Below are 21,758 nucleotides of genomic sequence, written 5' to 3' on the forward strand. Positions count from 1 at the left end.
GATTACATGTGGTTTTAAAATAACAATATGGATGAGGCAAATAAATGGCCTATATTCAATTTGAGTAGAAAAGAGCTCAATTTTTACAACTGCTAAACCAAAATTGTCATCTATAAGAGACTTTCAGAGCCAATATTAAGAATTGGATCACCTCTAAGATAATGATTTTAGCTGAAAAGTGTTTTGGCTTTAGTGGTGATGTTTGACAATACGATTGCAAGACTTCATCTGGTTGTCTGGCTCAGAAACCGATGACTGACCAAAGCAAATAAACATTAAGCCGTCTGAAATGTTTCTGCAACATAATCTGTTTTTAATTAGAAAACAGAAAGGTCTTTTTGTTATTAAACCTTTAAGGAGAAATCAAGACCAGAGAAATAAATAAAAAAAAGGGTGCATGTTCTTTTCCGCCCTTTGCAATAGTCATATTCAAGAGGTCAGAAACTAGACACCAAGACAATACTTCCATTGGAGAGTTCCAAAAGTAAATGAGATTAGCTTTTAAAAGTGACTGAACACTGGGTTTTGTTGCAAACTGATTGCTAATTATTACTTATTTGTCATTTTGCTGATGCAAAGCAACTTAAAGTAGACTACACTCTTATTACAGGGAGACTCCCCCTGAAGCAAACAGGTTTAATGCCTTGAAAATGGCACAAGCCACACAACCATAATTTTAACGACAGTCTCTTTTCAAGTTTGAGCTGACAACCTTTCGGATAAATGGTCAGATTAACCTTTCGGTTTTCATCCATGTAAACCTAATTCCCTATTTTTGAGATAGAAACTTCCACTTGAAACGAAAATGCTTTTGGAATCAAGTGATTTTATTCGAATGAATAAATATTACATAATGAAAATGTATATATGTGTGTGTGTGTGTGTGTGTATGTGTGTATGTATGTATGTATATATATATATATATATATATATATATATATATATATATATAAAATAGTAATAGGAGCGGTCAATGTTTGAAATAATGTGTACAGTTTACAAGTATTTAACATTCATTTCTGTATGAAAAGCACTAAAGAACAGTCCCTTTAAGAGGTCAAGGAGCATCTCACAATGTTCTGGTTCAGTGAAAATGTAAAGTAAGAGGAGTCTTTTGATTTCTTTACCGCATCCGTGCTACACTTGATTAAAATCAAGAGCTGGGAAGTTTTTCCAATTTTTCAGATTAATTCAAATGTGTTTTGACACAGTTTTCGTATTTTTTATTATTTTTTTAAATCTAGAAATCGAAATGTTGCAAAAAATACTGCAATTGCTATAGTTAGATAAGTTGTAAATCCACCAAAGGCTGAATAAGGGAGAGAAAAGAATGCATAGCACTTGTCTTAATGCCGCTCCCGATCTGATCAGCTGCACATGTGTACGTTCTCCACATGAACGCGTCAGTTTAACAAAGAGACTGATATAAAAGACAGCGGTAATATTCCCAGTATGATCCCAGTATGATTGTACACAGTGTGATTGTAGCTCAGCTTCGTCCATCATGCAGGTATACAACGGCTTAAGACCATAACTGACCTCGGTGTGCTCATGTTGATGATTTTTTACCCATAAAAAAGCGCTAGTTACGTGACCGTTATGGGTGCTTCCTTTCAAATCATGGATAAGCTATATATGGGAAAATCAAACATCCACCACTACTTTTGTCATGATTATACAGACAGATCTCCAACTATTGCTTTGTTCTGTGACGTGTTTCAAGTGTATTGCATCTATAGCCAACATTTGGCAAGCGATCATTTTGACAAACTTTGCTAGGCCTAGTTGAATTGTAATGAGAAATTATTTAATATTGCGGTGATGCTCAGCGTGAACCGCTAGAGGGTGTGTCTCTAGCTGCAGGGGTTTATGAATATACACGCAAATTGTCTGATATGCAATGAGTACTTTCTAGAACTTGAAAATGTATAGATATTGGTTTCTATAACTTTCTAGATAGACTTGGTTTAGATCAAATGAATACCTAAACTGGCAAAGAACTATTTTGCAGTTTTATTATTCTATTATATCTGAACATCTGGGTTTATTAGATTTTATTAGACTTCCCCCTGTGGTGCAATTGGTGCATTTGTAAATTTTTCTTGCTCTTTTTTGTTTCCTATAATGAAAAGAACTTGGATATCTCTAACCAGATCGCATTGCATTCTAATAAAGAACATACAATTTGAATCATGTTGGAGTATGTTTAAAAGTTGAAAAACTTGAATCGTGAATTGTCCATAAATTTGATAAAATGTATCCAAAAAAAATGTCCCCATATCACCCAGCCCTAATCCCTATTTACTATGCAAAGACAACTACAAGTAAGTGATTCACAGGTTATTTTTCGTGAAAACACTGTCTGTGTGGCACTATACAAATTCATGTTTGTTTTGAGCGACCTGCTAAGATCCACCTCAACAACATTACTCAATCAATGGCATGAGGTGGGGGTGGGACTACGACTGTTTGCACAACAAAAGACAAGGGGCGAATTCAGAAAGCTGCTTTGAAAACACTATGTTTACATGGACACCAGAAAGTGGGTTATTGCAGGTTATTGCCAGAAAGCAGCATTCCGGTTTACATGCATTGTATAAGCGGCGTACAATTTCCTCCCTTATACATGCGGCTCGGAAGTAAGCAGTTTTCTCTACAACAACGTAATTACCCCACGACGCTTGTGTAAATAACAAATATGGTATCTGAAGACTTCATTATTTTCTTATCTGTTGCTTCGCTTTATTCCTAGATATTCCAGGGTTGTTGCCATGTTTGTTTCCTTACCTATAGCAACCTGCAATGGAATTGTGCTTCAATAGTGGAGTTTACCTTTACATAAAACTCCAAGATTCCCTCAATGTACCAGCGCATATATGCGAACCTGTGGCACCATCGATATTTTACAGTGGTGTTAATGGTATAGTTTATAGAGTTTGTGCTTTTCCTACTGTAGTCCCATAAATGTTTTGTTGTTGGGCTCCATCCTATGACATTTGTTATTTGGTCTGTTCCACGCACATGCACACTCCTCAAAAAAATGTTAAAACTCCACATGTGTTTACATGGCCACTGTGACGAGGAGGGGGGTGTGGCTGACCTGTAATAATGGACGCCCGCTGCTAAATCAGCCGGGAGTGGGATAAAGAGGAGCCGGGGATGCTAGTTAGAGAGAGAGGGGGAGAGACGCATTCAGCTGCTATGCCTGTGCGAGTTCGTCAGTGTGGTAATTAAAGTCTTTTTGTTTTATAACCCGGTTCCTGCTTCCTCCTTTCCCAATGAACAAGAGGCTTGTCTGCCACAGCCTCATAGGCAGCTTTCTCCAGGAGAAACCTAGGTGTGTTAAACCACTTTCTCTTAATCCTTTAAATGGTGTCAGGAAATCGGCATTCTGATTAACATGAAGTTTCAAAACTCTGAAACTTGTAATCACTGTCATTGTTTATTTCAGCAATTTCATTCAGTGGCGCTAGTGCTGTAAAAATTACATACTTCAGCTTTACTTCAGCTTTTAATTTCTTAAAAGCTTAATTCAAGAACCTTAAGCATGTAAAGGACATAGCGCGAACCCCGTAAACAGTTAAGTTAAAATGAGTCATGTAATTTATGTCCACAAGGACAAAAAAACAATGCAGCAAATTTCAAAATATGTGGATATTCTATATATTGTCCCATCTCACACACCATTAAATAGACACATGAATATAAACGTAACATAAATTCCTTAATTTGATGTGAGGAAAAAATATACAATCAAAATGAATGGTGACAGGCTAACATTTTGCCTAATATCTCCTTTAGTGTTCCATGGAAAAAGAAAGTAATTTTTGGTTTGATATAACATGAGGGTGGGTAAATAATTACCAAATTTCAATTTTTGAGTGACTATTTGAACTACTCACGTTTATCTTCATTCCAAGACTGTTTACATTGTCTAAAATGCAGCTGCCTGTAAAATAGCGTAACCAGATTCCTGCTTGTGGAAAACAGGCCAGGCCCCCTCCCAGCAAAATTAAATTAAATTCACGTATCCTTACCTAGGTGCAGATCAATGCGAAATAGAGGGTGTGCATCTGCCACTGTTGTCACCTTGTACTTTTTGCTGACACCATTTTTTCTCAGTGTGCTTGTCTTTCAAGAGTTTATCGTAAAATGCAGAGCAGTCCAGTCTAAAATTAAGATAAAGGAAAAGTATTGCCTTCATGACTGTTACACTGAGTCGAGATTTATCCTGTGTCCATGCTGCGTTCATTAATGAGAACACACGCTCGTCAGATGCAGATGTCCCAGGCAGGCATAAACTCCAAGACCTTAGATAGGACTCGAAGTTGATGGTCTTGCTCTCCAGCTCACAAAAAACATCTGTCTTGTTCATTTTCCACTCAGTGATGCGACGAATCCCACTCATCAAAGAGCGTAGTTTTGTCAATCAAACTGAAAATGGTGATTCTGGAGTGTTTGAGGTTGCTCTGAATGTCTTTCTACTCTGGGATGTCTCTCAGTAAGACCCACTCAAGTTTTTCTGTTCTCCAATGAGCGGCTCCAAGTTTGGATGTAATCCACCAATGCTGAATAAAAGTTTCTCACTGCACAAGAGAAATCATCCGCTCGCATGTCACCAGCTTCAACCAGGGCATCCAACTGCTTTTTAATGAGGGTATGAATGACACCTCCAGCCTGGCCTGCAAGATTTTCTCAGGTAATGAATGTGCAAAGCCACTTCTGTGGCTGATATGTGGTCTTGCTCTACTATCTCCAGTGCACGGTTAAAAGTGGCTGTTTGCTTGGAATCCAATCCCAAGTTTAGCGAAAGTATCTCTGAAAATGTCTCTTAGAAATTTTGTCCATATTTCTTGAGAAAGAATGCACACAGACCATTGAAAATGTGTAGTATTATTTCAAGAGCTGGACCAAGAAAGAGGAAACATGTGTTGCCATTTCTGATAGTCCAGCTGCACAAAAGTGAGTACATTGCATATGACACTTTCAGATTTGGTGCGGGCAGAAGAAAATTTTGGATAATACAATTTCTTGATCAATTTCGCAGTGCAGTCAGCCGACCAAAAATTATGGCCGTTCACAACAGAATGATAAGCGAAAGGTAGTTCACTTGCATGCACAATGTCAGATTTGGAACTTTACTCCACCAAAAAAAATATATAAAAAATAAAATCGCTAACACTTGGTGTGGCACACGTTTAGCAGCATCCACACGATTTTTGTATGATCATGCTGCGCGATGTCTGTGCGACCTTCATGGGTGATGGAAAAGCAAACGCCACAAATCTCACACCTCACTTTACAAGGTTCTGTCTTTGACTCGTTTCAGAAATGTAAACTCTTTTTGAAGGTCATCATTAAATGTATGTATGTTTCCTTGACATTTTTCCAGCTGCAATTTCATCTGTGTGCTCATTTAAACTGACTCTTCAATCAGTTCACTAACTAGTCTATTGATAGGGGATTGTGATTGGACAGTTTAATCCAATCATGTATTGCAAATAACATTGTGTGATTTCATTTTAGGAGAGGTGAAATACGTGAAAAAAGATGATTTCTTTCAGAATAAGTCGGAACACAAGAAAACGTGCTTGAAAACGGGGCTGTCCAGGTAAAAACAGGACGTCTGGCCACCTTACTGTAAAATTATGTTATCAACTTTAAGAGCACTGTAAAATGGAATGTGATGTAGAGGGGATTTTCTTGTGCATGAATCGGTTTAGTTTACACTAATTTACTTACTGTCATCTCCCAGTTTAGACGCATGCTCATTAATCAGTTCTTCACCAACATCCACAATCTGCTCACTGTTCCTGTAATTTTCTTCTCTCCACTTACGGAGTTTGTCACGCATCTCTGAAATGAAATAATGGAACGCATTAGCATTTGGCTGAAACTTCTTTCCTTGTCAATTTATTTTTAATATAATTAAACTTTTATTATTATTATTAAGCTGCCTGTCTTGTTTTAGCAGTCTGGTGCTTCAGACTGAAATGCTGCCTGACTCGGTTCTATATCCAGCTATATATATATATATATATATATATATATATATATATATATAACATACTAACTCCGGCTATTAATCATTTAGTCATTCATGTCATGTCATGTCATGTCATGTCCTATCATATATATATATATTGTTCGGTGTCTTTGCACTGAGCAACACATATTTTGTCATGTATCTTTATGTAGCTTTTTAGACAAACGGTTTTTGTACTAGCATGTAGCTTTGTAAGCTAACTGGGTGCTTAGGATGTGGTCTTTGGTGAAAAGCTTAACAGTTATGGCTTTTAAATCGCAAAAATTTTAAATGTATATAACTTGGATAGATATAATTATTTAAGAGGAATTCTGATTCTACGAATACACGCTGTTAACGAAAACAAAGTGATTTACCTTCCCAACTGACATCGTAGAGTTCCGATATGGACGACATGTTTTCGCAGCACCGCCCTCGGCAACTTCATTGGTGGATACTTGTGACGTCGTTGGTTAACTCCGTGAGGAGGGGTCAGTGAAGGGCAGAGGCCAAGCCCAGACCTGCCTCAGACAGACAGACAGACAGACAGACAGAGTTCTAGACTTTCAAGTAATCTCAACGCATCACGGTTTCTCTTTTCTTTGGTCCAAGTGGTAACACACCATGGCATTTTAAGTGGTTAGGATAACATAATATAATTGCATTCATATCAATCCTGATATAATATCAGGTTAATGAGGCATCATTTTAAAGGTTTGGATTTGCAGATGATTCCACATTATTGTGTCAGAGCATTTTAGGCAAGAATTTAACCAAGAAATTAACCAAATATTCTCGATTGTGTATGTAAAATGTAAAAATATAAGAATATGTTTTTTTATCTGTTTATTTAAATATATACTCTGTATATATTTTCAGTAAATTATGTACATTATTCTATCTAACTATCTATCTATCTATCTATCTATCTATCTATCTATCTATCTATCTATCTATCTGTCTGTCTGTCTGTCTGTCTGTCTGTCTGTCTGCCTGCCTGCCTGCCGCATCTATCTAGAGACGATGCAAATGTGTGAGCCAAGCTGCTGTCAGACTAAAATTAGTTTTTGTCTATTTTATGTCCTGTTTTTTCTGTCTTTCTTTTTTCTTCTTTGGCATTGGACATAATAAAATATGTAAAGTGGATTTGGTAACAAAAATAGACTTTGTGTATGTTTGAATTAAAGTATATTGAATTCCTGAGCTTTAGTCAATTTTACTGTATTACCATAGAGAGTCTTCGTAGCATTTCTAAAGGTTACTGTGGTTTCATGTGCTGTTTCTATTTTCTTTCTGTGTGTGCTCAATTGGTCTCTTAGGAGCTGTGGATCTGGCTCAGTGTGTGATTCAGTCTGCTGTGTGCACTCACCCAAGTGGACTCAGCACATGCTTGTTTATAGCAGCATAACCCTAAACTTGATGTCATTCCCTTTGTGGCTGCTTGTGCATTGTCGAAGCTTTACTGATGTTTTCATTTCCTAAAGGCCACTGCTGGCATGGTGGTGTGAAAAGAGCACCCTGAAAATGTAATTTCCTTCTGGGGATAAAAAAAAAAAAACAAACACCTGATGTGTGGTGTATTGTGATCTGAGCTCTGGTGACTTGTGAGTTTGCACATGGATGGCAGTTACTTGATATGTGGCTGGGCCTTTTTGCTGGAAAGGTAAACAGTGTAATAACCATATTACAGTAAAACAAGCAAGCTTTAGCCATTGGGCTTTTCTCTTTAAAGGAATACTTCACCCATAAAAAAAATTCTGTCATTGCTTACTCACACTAATGATGTTATGTGGAGCACAAATGTTTTTCGATACTGGCCACTCTTTTTCATATAATGAACATGAGTGAGGACTGGGACTGTCAAGCTCCAAAAGCACTATAAAAGTGGTCTATATGACTTGTGCGCCATTGTGTGAGGAACTAACTGATATTTAAGTCTTTATTCACTGAAAATCTTTATATTTGCCCTATCTGTCCTTCGCCAAGTATTGATGTCTAATCCATGAATTAATGTATTAAGACACGTTTCAGCATCGATGTGGTCAGCCCTAAATACAGGTCTAAACTTAAGGTAATAGACAAAAAAATGGAAGATTCTGCTTGACATGTTGCGTTTGTGCACATATTACATTTTAACCACATCTGGAAGAAACAGTGCACCGTTTTTTGTTTTGTTTTTGTTTTTTGTGCTTTATTTGTCTTTTTTTTATTAGTTGTACTTTATTATCATGCAGTAACACAAAGACTGATTGATGTATGTCATCATGAAACAGAGACCCTCCCTTCCAAATATGAACACATGTGGTCACAGGAGATGTATTTAACAGACCAGATGTAAACAGCAATGTGTCTCACCTGACCACATGTGATCGGATCACCCAAGATGCATCATAATACCAGATGGAAACGTGGTCTAACATTCTCCTTTTGTGTTTTATGGAAGAAATAGTCAATACAATTACAAACAACATCCATGAGGATGAGTAAATTATGACAAAGTTTTAATTTTTAGCTGCACTATTCCTTCAAAGGCCCATTGGCAACCTGTGCAGCAGACCAGAACAGTCTCTTTTGGAGTTGTTAATACAGAAGACACTTCCCATTCACAGCTTTGACAGTTTACTTTGGAGCTCCGTTTGTTGCCAGAAGTGCCACCATGAGGAGAGATCAATTGTAGCCATTTGAAAACCGAAATTGTGCTTCTTAACTACTGTTTGCATAGGTTTCCATGCCTCTGGAGCACCACATGTGACATGAGATAGACCTTTGTTTCCCCTCATATGCCTGATGCCACAAAGAGTGCATTGACTGAAATTCTTTAGACATTTTATTATGATTTCTGACAGAAGTAGTCAGGCCTGTTGATCTCTGGCACAAGCAGTTATAAAACCAAATTTGGAGCAATGGGTGAGGTGTTCTGTGGTTTTAAATAACCACTGAGCTTTTCCAGTCTTTTTGCCCAAGCAATATCTTCCAATTACAGAAAATGAAGGCCGATGCAATTTACAGGAGCATTCAAGCCCACCCTTTGGAAGCCACAGGTCTGTGTTTGCTTTGAAAGCAAATTTCAATCCCACTCTCACAGGATCACTTTCCACCTTAGACAAATGATACATGTGATTTTAGCTCCTCGCATGGTCTGTTATGATGAAGCTTCTTCCAAGGGGCCTTTGACCTGTGCTATAGCCATAGCATGAATTCCCCAAGTCCCCACATCCAATACACACAAATATGCCTTTTCCCCTTTTTTCTGTTGTACATACACATACACATTCATAGACATGCACAAAAGCATCACACACTTGTTCCAGTGCCAAGAACTATATTCAACCCTTGATCCTGTGACAAAGTGTTTTGAAGCAATGGGTGTATGGTCTCCACACAACTGGGTCAAAGATTGCACAAAGAGCAATTTCTATATTTTTGGACAGAGCATGTATAGAAAATATATAGGCTATTTATAATATACATTTTGAAGACTTTATTCATTTCTATGACCTTTGCAGTGTTTACTGGATAAGCATTTAACTCACAAAAAGCAATTTCTAGCCGATATATAAAATATTTTTTTTAGGCGAGCAAACTAGAAATATTTATGTGCACAATAGAAATTTCCATAGCATTTCCTTGACTTTTTAAGATTTTATTCATTTTAATGACTTTTCCAGTCTTTCTTAATTAATGTATGCGGTCATGTAAAAAATATATACAATTTAATAGAGATTTCCTCACAAAAAAGCAAATTCTAGCTAACATATTAAATATATTTTAGAGCTAGAACTATAAAAATGTATGTTCAAAACTTTTTACAAATCTTAATTGATTAATTGATTTTATTAATTTCCACTACTTTTTATGTCACACGTTAGTACTGGATAATGATTTTTAAAACATTATATACAGTTTGCACACACGAAGAGCATCTTCTATCCAATATAATTTAGAGCTGAGTTTAACAAAAATAGAACACTATGGTCCTAATAGAGCTTCTCAGGTTGTAGTCCAAAAAAACTGAAGAAAATTCTGGATTTTCCTATTGGTTTTCATAATGAGGTTTTAGAACTTATGTGTAAAATAATGTCTGTGGTTAACACTTCTTGACATTATGTGAACATTTTTTTCTACAACATAAATTACACACAGTTGTATTGAATTCATACTTCTTTTTAAAAACACACAGTGGCTTAAAAATTCACATTTGAGGTATGATAATGTATCATTTATGTTGTAGAACAAAACGTCCATGTATCATCAAATAATGTTTACCACAGAATTTATATAGCTCGTAAGTTTAAAAACCCAATTATACACTGACTCCCACCCCTGGTGTTGCGAGTTCGAATCCAGGGCATGCTGAGTGACTCCAGCCAGGTCTCCTAAGCAACCAAATTGGCCCGGTTGCTAGGGAGGGTAGAGTAACATGGTGTAATAATGTGGTTCTCGCTCTCGGTGGGGTGGTGGTGAGTTGTGCGTGGATGCCGCGGAGAATGGAGTGAAGCTATGTCTCCATGGTAACACGCACAACAAGCCACGTGATAAGATGCACGGATTGACGGTATCAGACTTGGAGGAGGGGGAACTGAGATTCATCCTCCCCCACCCGGATTGAGACGAGATTGGGAATTGGACATTCCAAATTGGGGAGAAAAAGGAAAAAAAAAACTTTATAATAATCCATAGGAAAATCCAGAGGGAACCCATGGTGAATTAGACTTCTGGATTCACCTACAAATTGGCATTGCGGCTGTACAGCTCTATAAAGTGCCCAACATGGTCTTTTGCTGTTGTAGCCCATCTGCCTCAAAGTTCGACATGTTGTGCATTTTGAAATGCTATTCTGCTCACTACAATTGTACAGAGTGTTTATCGGAGTTACCGTAGCCTTTCTGTCTGTTCGAACCAGTCTGGCCATTCTCCATTGACCTCTCTCATCAACAAGACAATTTAATCTGCAGAACTTCTGCTCACTGGATGTTCTTTGTCTTCATTAGAACTGTTTTAGACAGTTGTGTGTGAAAATCCAGGAGATCAGCAGCTACATAAATTCTCAAACCAGCCCACCTGGCACCAACAATCATGCCACACTCCAAATCACTGAGATCATATTATTTCCCCAATCTGTTGATGTGAACATTAACTGCAGCGCATGACCCATATCTGCCTGATTTTATGCATTGCGCTGCTGCCACACGATTGGCCGATTAGATAATCGTATGAGTAAGTGGGTGTTCAGGTGTTCCTGAGTGTACAGTGAGTGTATATTCAGACATTTAAATACATTTTCCATTACTTTTTAAGAATTTATTAATTTCCTTCACTGTTCCAAGTCTCCAAAAGCCACTCAGCACATGTCTGAGCACAGATGTGTTTGCAAGAGCAGTGCTTTCAAGAGCTTCATGTGATAATACAGTATGTAAATTAACCAATTTGCCTTGCCTTATAAGTTACACTAATAAAAGAGTGAAATCGGGTAAGAATGCTCAGTTCAGGTAATAACTATTCATTTTCACCTTTTACATTGTGAAATTGTATGTTTTTAAGTATTAACACAGGACTTCAACATTACATCTAGCTTAAAGCATTGCCACTGGTTGGCAAGGAAGATGGCCAAAAAGGCTTTACCAAAATATATGACTTGGAAATTGGTATTAAAATCAGTATTGGTTGACAATAGGACTTAAATCTTGGAAGTAAAAAAGGAAGTAAATTTGCCTTGTAGTGATCTTTTCCAAAAACTTTCTAGCACGTATACAGAAGATGTGACTGCAAACAGCAGATAATAAAGGCCTGTTGAAATAGTATGCAGTCAAGCTATTGTCTCTCAGCTCTCAAACATATGCTCTAAAGCTGTGAAACCACAACCAAAGAGGACCTCATTTAATCTGACAGCCTGGAAACCTTTTTCCTGTTGTGAAACACTATTTAAGCTCACGACACTGCACATTATTTCTCGTCCTAAATTGGAACTCATTTCGTTTTAGCAAAACACTTCCTGAGACCGAATGGGACGTGCTTCAGTTGCCCTCAATATGTAGAGGCAGTAAAGTACGACCCACAACTCACCCGTGCCACTGTCACTCCTTGGACTCAAAAGAGTCTTCCCATGTGTCTTTTTGGGGTTAGCAAAGTTACAACCACATCAGCGATACAGGACACCTATACTGTTGCAACGCCAATACAAAAGAATGACTGTTGTCACCAGTTCTGTAAACAGTAAGCACGATTACGAGAAACCACTGGAAATATAGCTTGTTTTTATAGCACGTCTGCAATTTCCTCAACTTTACTCTGGCGGTGAAGAGCAGCAGAAGCACAATGATTTCACAAGACCACGGGCTTGATTCGCCGCAAAAATAGGTCTTCCCAAAGTTGCAGTATCCAAAGTAGTGGTGGTCTGGCCCTTCTCTGCTATTGTTGCAACTGAAGACATCTATTTCCTCAGGAGGGTCGGCAATCATTTGAGGTTTTGTTGTTCTTCAAAAATGCAAAGTTAGCGCCATTACTTTTTCATTTTAGTTACCTCATGCTTGCCTCTTCTTTATGGTATTTAGACAGGCAGGACCAACCAAGTATACTATCAAGTTTATCGTCTATCATCATTTACACACCCTCATGTTGTTCCCGACCTGTATGACTTTGTTTCTTCTGTGGAACACAAAAAGACATGCTAGGCAGAATGTAGGTCTCACTCACTGTCAGTGTTTTTAACAGTAATTAGTTACAGCAATCTGACTGGTTGTTACATCAAAAAGTACTGTAATGCATCACATTTTACATTTTTGTAATCATATTACAGTTAATGACTTTCAGTTAAGTTAATTATTTTGAAGTACATCACTTGGATTACACATATTTCTAAAATAATAGAAATATACCAAGAATTTTACGAAAATATAGTAGTATACAATTATAGTATAGAGTAATTTTAAGGGAGAAATAAGTGAATGACTTGTGTGTGAAAATGAACAAGAAGGAATTTGACATTATTTTTTGTTTGTTGAGAAGATAAACTAAAACATTTCTGTGAAAAGTGTTTTAGGAAGTAAATTAAAAGTAAAGTAATTAATGATTTGATTACTTTTCGACAACGTAATCAGAAAAGTAATCTGATTACTTTTGTGATGTTATAAGTCACTTATTGTGGATTACTTACCTAAAACTGGTCACTAATCACTTTCATTGCATTTTTGTTTTTTCATACTTAACAATGAATGTCAATGGTGACTGAGGCTGTCCTTCTGCCAAACATCTCTTATTGTGTTCCATAGAGGAAAGAAAGTTTACGGTTTGGAACAACATGAGAGTGAATAAATGATTACACAATTTTCATATTTGGGTGAACTTTCCCTTTAATTGCTCATTAACTATAATCAATATACTGGATATGAGCTACTAATGTTGATGTGCAGTCAAACATCAGTATTTATACCCGATTTAATTAATTACTTGAATGAATATTTATATTATTTTCTCAATATTATTTTTAGCATAAATGCAATATGTTCTTTTTATAGAGACCAAAGGTCTTCAAAAACATAAAAACCACAAGTGATAAATTCGACATAATTGTATAATGCTATAAAAAAAATAACACTTTTCAATTTAAATAATTAGTAAATGTATGTTGTAGTTTAGAATTTTATGTTTTTCTTGTCAAGTTTTTGAATTTCTTTTTATTTTTATTATTTACACTAAAACATTCATTAGTTGAGGTTTATTTACAATCTCTCACAATATCTCAAATGCATTTGCACATCCACAGAAACATTTATAGACATAAGCTTTTCCATTAAATCATTATAAGGTTTAAAATGCAATCTTGAATTCTCAGAGCGAGCAATTGTGTTCAGGGTTACATGTGCGGTGCAGATGTCTCACAATGCTCAGTGTGATGGGAAGCTGTGAGTTTGCATTGTGTGCTGTGGACCCCTTGGCTTCAGCGATAACCCAAGTCCAATGGCATCAGGTACAACATTGCTTATTTCACCACTGGGCATGTAATCAGGGGTCTGGGCTTGATTTATCACTAGACACGTCCAACGAACGAGGTGATGCATATCTAAAAGGCAGAAACAATCATTTTAATTCATATCACTGGCACTGGGGCCCAAAGCGAATGTTTCTGACTTTGAGATATCATGCATGCAGGCATTTGTCTTCATAGGCTATTGATTTGGATTCATTTGATATTGAAATGAAAAGCAGCTGGAGGACCTGTCTGGCAGTATCTTCAGCTTAATAAGGCAGAAATCACGGGAATGATTTTTCACAGAAAGTTTGGCCTTGTTTTACTATGTGTATCATCCTATTTCATTAGATCTTTTTTTGTCTTGCATGTCATTAAGTTTATTGAGACGTGTTCAGTTTTTCACCCTATCATCTCCTAAAGAGTTTCTTTTGAGAAAAAGACAGTTGAAAGTGCTTGCCATGTTTCGCTCAAATATAACACACCATCTAAGCCACAACACAGCTTGAGGCAATTCTGGGATCTCATGGAAGGAACTATATACATTAGAAGGAGTTGTTGGAATTCCTGGTCCGAGAAATAAGATTGTTTGCTCTTACATTTACAATTACCATTTGAAATGTTAATTGTTGCATAATGCATACTGTTTCTCACTTTACATAAAGTTTGTGTAAAATGTGTAATAATTGTTAGTTCATGTTAGGATAGTTCACCCAAACATGAAAATTCTCTCATCGTTTACTCACCCTCATGTCATCCCAGATGTGTGACTTTCTTTCTTCTGCTGAACACAAACAAAGATTTTTAGAAAAATATTTCTGTAGGTCCTCACTATAATAATGAATAGGTACCAAAATTTGAAGGTCCAAAAAGCATATTAAGGCAGCAAAAAAGTAATCCATTAGAATACAGTGGTTAAATCTATATATTCAGAATGATATGATTATTACAAAATTTATCAAAATGCTGTTGAACATTATTTACGTTCAATCCCAACTTTACATTTTTTGGTAATTTTCAAAAGGACTTAAATATTGATCTGTTTCTCACCCAAACCTATCATATTTCTTCAGAAGACATGGATTTAACCACTGTAGTCTTATTACTTTTAAGCTGCCTTTATTTGATTTTTGGAGCTTCAAAATGCTGGTACCTATTCATATGCTTTGATGATATTTTTCTAAACATTTTAATTTGTGTTTAGCAGAAAAACAAATTCATACACATCTGGGATGGCATTAGGGGAAGTAAATGATTGAGAGAATTAAAATGTTTTGATGAACTATCCCTTTAAATAATGTTAACAAATACAAGCTTATTGTGTAAGGTCACCCATTTATGAATCTTGGTTAATGTTAATTTTTATATGTACTAATAAATTGTTTACATTAAAGCTGCATACGTTAATATTGGTTGATGTATTATGAACTAGCACGAACTAACAATGAAAAACAGCATTTTGATTGATTAACATGAACCAAGATTATTAATGTAAAAAAATATTGTTCTTTTTTAGTTCACAACACCTAATATGTAAAATAATGTTAACAAATACAACCTCAAAAGTCTTACCACTATTGTTTGTATAAACAGAAGGCAGTAGACAGTACAGTATGGTTTAAACAGTGGATATTGCGCAACTTGTGGTGAGACAGATTCGGCACAGTATAATGTGCATTGTGAAGGTCATTTAAAGGTATTATGATGTATGTAAATGCAAAAAGTATAACATTACCTGTTACTTTCATAAAGTAATCTGATTACATAATGCATGTTACTAGTAATGCTTACCACAAACACTGCTCCTAATTAGGGCCACCTAATAACACTGAAAGACACTATGAACTACATGAAAGCATTTCTAATAAAAAAAACGGAGGCATGAATGCTTTGTAAATCCTCAGATTTATTACAAGCGCATTAAAAACACAAGCTCTCTTGTATGTACATATAGTGTAGTTCAACAAGGGCCCCCTTTGCCATCATCAGATAATTAAGAGAAACTAAAATGGTTTTCTAACATTTCTTTTTACAAGCATCCAGTCTGCAGTTCATCTGCTATAAATGTACATTGTCTTTGGCATTTTTTCCCCTCTTATTCACAGTGCGGGCAATGGTTGCTCATTAAGACTTTTTGCCTTATTCTCTCCCAGGTCGGGTAGACTGGAAAGCGCCTGGCAGCAGCAGTCCTCAGGTGCTGAGAAACTGGCCAGACATGGCAGCTCTGTGGACCACCCTCCAATCTTCTAGCCCCTGAAGGAGTTGAATAAGTAACAACAGGGGGTATCCACAACACTGCATTTAACAATAGTTCCCCACAGTTAAGGAGGCGCCTACAGGGCCTCATGATACACATGAACAGGGTATGGTGCCAGGCTATGCCACTGGCCATTTGTGTCACTTCCTTTATGTTGATATGAGGTGTTTGCCTTATAAGTTTCCTTTATCCTGTTCCTGAGGACTTGAAAATATATTTTAACCAACTTCAAGATGGGAGTTTAAAATGTATACGGATTTGTTGTCACATGTTTGTCTTCACTGGTTAAACTGAAATGGTCTTGTAGTATGAAGTCTCTCAATTAATAAGATATCATAAAAGCTGCTTGCATAATAATTGATATATTATAGAAAAGTTTCAAGAGCTTTCTAGAAAACCCACAGCATGGGTGAAGTTAAGTTACAAGCCCTATTTGTGATAGTAAGGTGTGATATATTTAAACACAAAATGCAGCGATGGTTTTTAGTAGTAAGTCTTATGTACGGTGCTGTTTTTTTATTTTGAGGCTTGAGGTTTATGATAGTGAAATGAAGAAAGATGTGCATTTGTGTGTGTATGCACTTGGACAGGAATATTTAATTGTGCAATTATTATTTTTGTGGTTATACCCAACACTTTTCTCAGTTGGGACGGGTGGATATGGAGTGTATAGGCGTGGAATATTCAGTTCGCCGTGTTCTGGAGCATCTGCATAGTGGAGTTTCCAGACAGAAGTGTTGTAAAAAGCAGCAACAACATCTGGGCCAATCAGAACTTTTCCTGCAAACATTTTACTGTCTACCACAGACATTTAAACCATTCATTTCCATCTACAGAAACAGTTGGTGTCCAAAAACATCAAGTAAGTTCTTTTTGCAAAATATTAATTGAGTCAGGTTTTTACATCAAATCAATTTGCAGCATTTTGCTGAGAAATACAATATACCCTCAGCCATGAGCTCATTCAACACTTCGTCAGTCAAATAATGTTATAAAAATGTAGGTTAGAATTAGGGCTCCTTTTAAGAAACTGGCTTTAAAGATCCAGAGGGATTTGGGTTTACTAACGGCATCCAATTGCGAATGCAGAAAGGTCTCTTTTTTTCCAGAGTTGGTACGTTTCCCTCGAAGGAATGTCGATGATTTAATCACCTTAGTGCTCACTGTTTCCCGTGCTTTAACAAAGCCACAATTTGGTATGATTCATTGTAAAATACAGTTCCTCTTTTAAAATAGCTCTATATTTGTGTTGAAATTATCTGTTAATGTGTGATACCGGAACCAAGAGAAATGTTTTTTTTGGGTGCTTGTGTTTTGTACCACTTGAGTTATGGGTCACCCAGGGTACACATTAATTACAATATTCATACAATATATATATATATACAATATAAGATGTGTTTGGTGACCTGTGTTAGTCACTGGGTTTAAAGTGTGGTTTGTTATCAAGTTCTGTGAACAAAGATATTTAGAAGAACATTTCAGCTCTGTAGGTCCATACAATGCAAGTGAATGGTGACCAGACGTTTCAAGCTCCAAATATCACATAAAAGCAGCATAAAAGTAATCCATACGACTCCAGTGGTTTAATATGTCTTCTTAAGCGAAGAAATCACTTTGAGTGAGAAATAGAACAACATTTTAATCCTTTTTTACAATAAATCTCCATTTTAACCAACAGAATATGAAAGTGGAGATTTATAGTAAAAAATTATTAAATATAAATCAGTTTCTCACCTACACATTATGTATAGCGTCTGAAGATATAGATTTAAACACTTGAGTCTTATGGATTACTTTTATGCTGCATTTATGTGCTTTTTGGAGCTTGAAAGGTCTGGTCACCATTCACTTGCAATGTATGGACCTACAGAGCTGCAATAATATTCTTCTAAAGAAAATTGTGTTCTGCAGAAAAAAGAAAGTCATAAACATATGTGATGCCAAGAGGGTGAGTAAATGATTAGAGAATTAAACATTTTGGGTGAACTATACCTTTAATAAATGAATGGTTTCACATGTTCTTAACTATTAGATAATGTGTCAATATTTCGAAATCATTGTTCCTTGAAGTTACTTCAACAGAATTTGCATTCAAACAACAATACAAGAGCTGGAGTGTTGTAAATGTAGCTTTATGTGAACTTTAAATCTTAATGCAAGAGAACTGAAAACTAAATTAGTAGGTCTCTTCTTGTCTTGCTAGGTGGAGAGGGTAAACGTGGATTTTCCAATGCTGTGCTCCAGAGGCTCCTTCATTAAAATGTCTGGCTGGTTGAAACAGGAGAAACCAGAGCATTTTGGCCTCAGAATTAATTTTTCAAAAGTAAAACTTAATGTCAATTAGTATTCTGCTTGCTGTATTTAAGCGATTGCTTCTTCCTTTTCCAACAGACTTTGCCAGCATTGGACTCTTTCTGAAAATCATTGCCTTTTTAAGTTTACAAGCAAAAAAAAAAAAGGTTTTCAAGAATGATGCCTCTATTTGTTGATTTCAGTGTGTATTTATATAGTATGCGGCAGCATAGTTAGTTCATTATGAAATAACTAGCTAAGTCACGTTGCCAACCTGGTCTCATATAGTGAAAACTTGACTCTACAGTATATATAAATTTTTGCAAAACTTGTTATACATGTCTCCAGGTGAAATTAACACTATGGTGCTAAAACTTGTCTTTTTTACTTTTTTTATTTTTACTCAAATCATGACTTCAATGGCTGATTATGACTTTAAAAACACTTATTTTTCTTTCTATTACTCAGACCCTGCTATGTTATGATATTGAGACAATTTTACTCTAACACATCTTTTGAAAAATTATAAATTTTAACGGTTGTATTACAGACTCACCTTTGTATTCCAATGTGATTCGTTTGTGTAGTAGCACACCTCATAAGAGTGTTGGACCATGGTTCAAAACCACACAAGAATTCTATCTGACAAATGACAAAATAAAAACATAGAAGTGACACAAATTGATGTGGTTGCTTCAGAAAATGTGCTTTTCATTTTGCTTCTGCATTTTAAAACACTATCAGTTAAAGTTAGGTGTTGGATAAGGGTAAGGATGTCTGTTTTCTTTAACTCTCATTTCTCTTTTCGGACAATATTGGTTAAGTGTAGGGTAAAGTTTTAGGTTAGGGAGGTATGTTATATTAAAACCTCCATCTAAACTGAAATAAAACTAAAAACGAAATCTAAAATCTGATTACGATCTCATTTCGCCAGTTTTGTAGCCCCCTGCTTGACATTAGCTTAAAAAGTGCAGCCAAACATGTTATGAAGCATGCAATTTCAGTTTTGCAAAAACGTTGCAATGGTCACGTAAATTTCATGAGACCAGGCTGCACGTTGCTGCATTTACCTGGATGCAGAACAAAAACATTTTAAAGCACAAAATACACTTAGTCTTGTCTTCACTTAACACGATATGTGTGAATGCCCCTTTCATATTAAAATAACACCTTGATTTGAGATTCTACTTTATAAATAGGCATAGTGAGGAATAATAATTCTAATTTAAGTGCTGAAGCATTTACAATCCCGACAAGGTGCCTATTTGCACAGTTTAAAGAAAACCACTTAATAATACCCGGTAATTTGCTTGTAAGCAATGAATAATCATTTTGCAATAATTTTGATGGATGTCTTCTAAAACCTGAGTGCCAGTTTGACTGTTGTGCCAAACTGTTGAAAGGTTTAGGGGACAAATAAATGTTCTCATTTAATATTATAAAACAAATAACTCACACTATCTAAAACACTATCTAAAAAAAAAAAAATACAACACTATCTAACTCCAATTCATGTGTTGTCATACAAGAAATACATAATCAGTATTTAATTATTTGGACAAAATGACTTCCTCATGAACTCTGGGAATGTATGGCATATGTGTGACTGGAAAAATACTCAATACCAAAGAAAAAACATGATTGTTTTGCAAAGAAAACCTCATGCACACATAAAGACTGTGAAATTAGGTTCATAGCACGGTAAAGCAAGCGTGAAATTTTTATGTGCGCTTTCCATTTTTCAATGAGAAAAGTTAACCTTTGCTACGATCAAAACCAACAAGATGCTATGCAGTGGCACAAACAGCATTCAAACAAAACAAAAGTATTGGAATTAAAACAAAAGAGACCTTTACAATAAAGTGCTAAATCTTGACATGAATGTTATGAAAACTCAAACAAAGAGTTCTTTTTAGAAAACGTCAGCGGTGCCCAGTAAAACAGATTTGGCCAAAGTGACAACGGTGTGTGCATTTGTGACTCATTCTTACCTGCAGTCTCTAAGGAGAAAGAGATTTCACTGTCACAAAAGATAAATAGTTTTTGGGACGGCAGTGCCATGTGGTTGTTTAGCAAACATGGTGCCAGTGGAACCTATTAAAATGGACCATTTATGACTGATATCGGCTCTTCTCTGCCGTGTATGGTCAACACATGAGCATCTTAATGAGAGAGATGCTAAAATACATTGTATGCGATTCTTGTGTCTAGTTCACTGAAAAATTGAAATTCTGTCATTTACTCACCCTTGTGTTGGATCCAAACCTGTAAGGAGATGTTAGGCAGAATGTTAGCCTCAGTCACTGGACCTTTTTTTTTTTCATACAATGAAAGTGAACTTTCCTTTAACTGACAGTGTAGGCTGTCTGTATACCATACAGCATGATTATTTTGACAGTTTAATGAAAGAAAACACAGAGTGAGCTTTTTTTCAATTCTATTCAATTCAATAAAATGTTTAATTCTATCAATTCTGCAGTCAAATTATAGGAGCCTTGAAATGTTTACAGCATAACTATGCTCCCATTTTACTCTACAAATGAAAATCATTGTATACACATATCAGAGATTATGAAAAAGTACAAAATTAACAAATATTTTACATTGTATGTACATGCTATTCTATTCTATTCTTCTTCTTCTTTCAGCTGTTCCCATTAGGGGTCGCCACAGTGGACCATCCGTGATCTGCATATTTGACTTAGCACAGGTTTTATGCCGGATGCCCTTCCTGATGGCTGGGGGCCTGTCTATTCTATTCTATTCTATTCTATTCTATTCTATTAAAATAGACACATGCTTCGCTTTTTCCCCTGGCCATAACTTTTGTCAACATAGATAATTATTTTATCATTCATTGTAACGTTATAACCCAATGCACTTTTTTTATTCCCATTGATATACACTCACCTAAAGGATTATTAGGAACACCATACTAATACTGTGTTTGACCCCCTTTCGCCTTCAGAACTGCCTTAATTCTACGTGGCATTGATTCAACAAGGTGCTGAAAGCATTCTTTAGAAATGTTGGCCCATATTGATAGGATAGCATCTTGCAGTTGATGGAGATTTGTGGGATGCACATCCAGGGCACGAAGCTCCCGTTCCACCACATCCCAAAGATGCTCTATTGGGTTGAGATCTGGTGACTGTGGGGGCCATTTTAGTACAGTGAACTCATTGTCATGTTCAAGAAACCAATTTGAAATGATT

At 36.1% G+C, this 21,758-nt stretch overlaps 1 protein-coding gene across 1 annotated transcript in view; it reads right to left on the bottom strand.

Annotated features, from left to right (window-relative positions):
- Positions 1-6,460, bottom strand: part of emc2 (ER membrane protein complex subunit 2) — a 48,826-nt gene extending 42,366 nt beyond the window's left edge. The window contains exons 1-2 of the mRNA XM_052144836.1: positions 6,403-6,460; positions 5,743-5,856 (exon numbers count right to left, since the gene is read on the bottom strand). Of these exons, the coding sequence (XP_052000796.1) occupies positions 5,743-5,856; positions 6,403-6,442 (154 nt within the window). The 5' untranslated portion in view covers positions 6,443-6,460. The remainder of the gene's footprint in view (positions 1-5,742; positions 5,857-6,402) is intronic.
- Positions 6,461-21,758: the final 15,298 nt, after the last annotated feature.

This window comes from Xyrauchen texanus, chromosome 15 (assembly GCF_025860055.1).
Source record: "Xyrauchen texanus isolate HMW12.3.18 chromosome 15, RBS_HiC_50CHRs, whole genome shotgun sequence".
NCBI lineage: Eukaryota > Metazoa > Chordata > Actinopteri > Cypriniformes > Catostomidae > Xyrauchen > Xyrauchen texanus.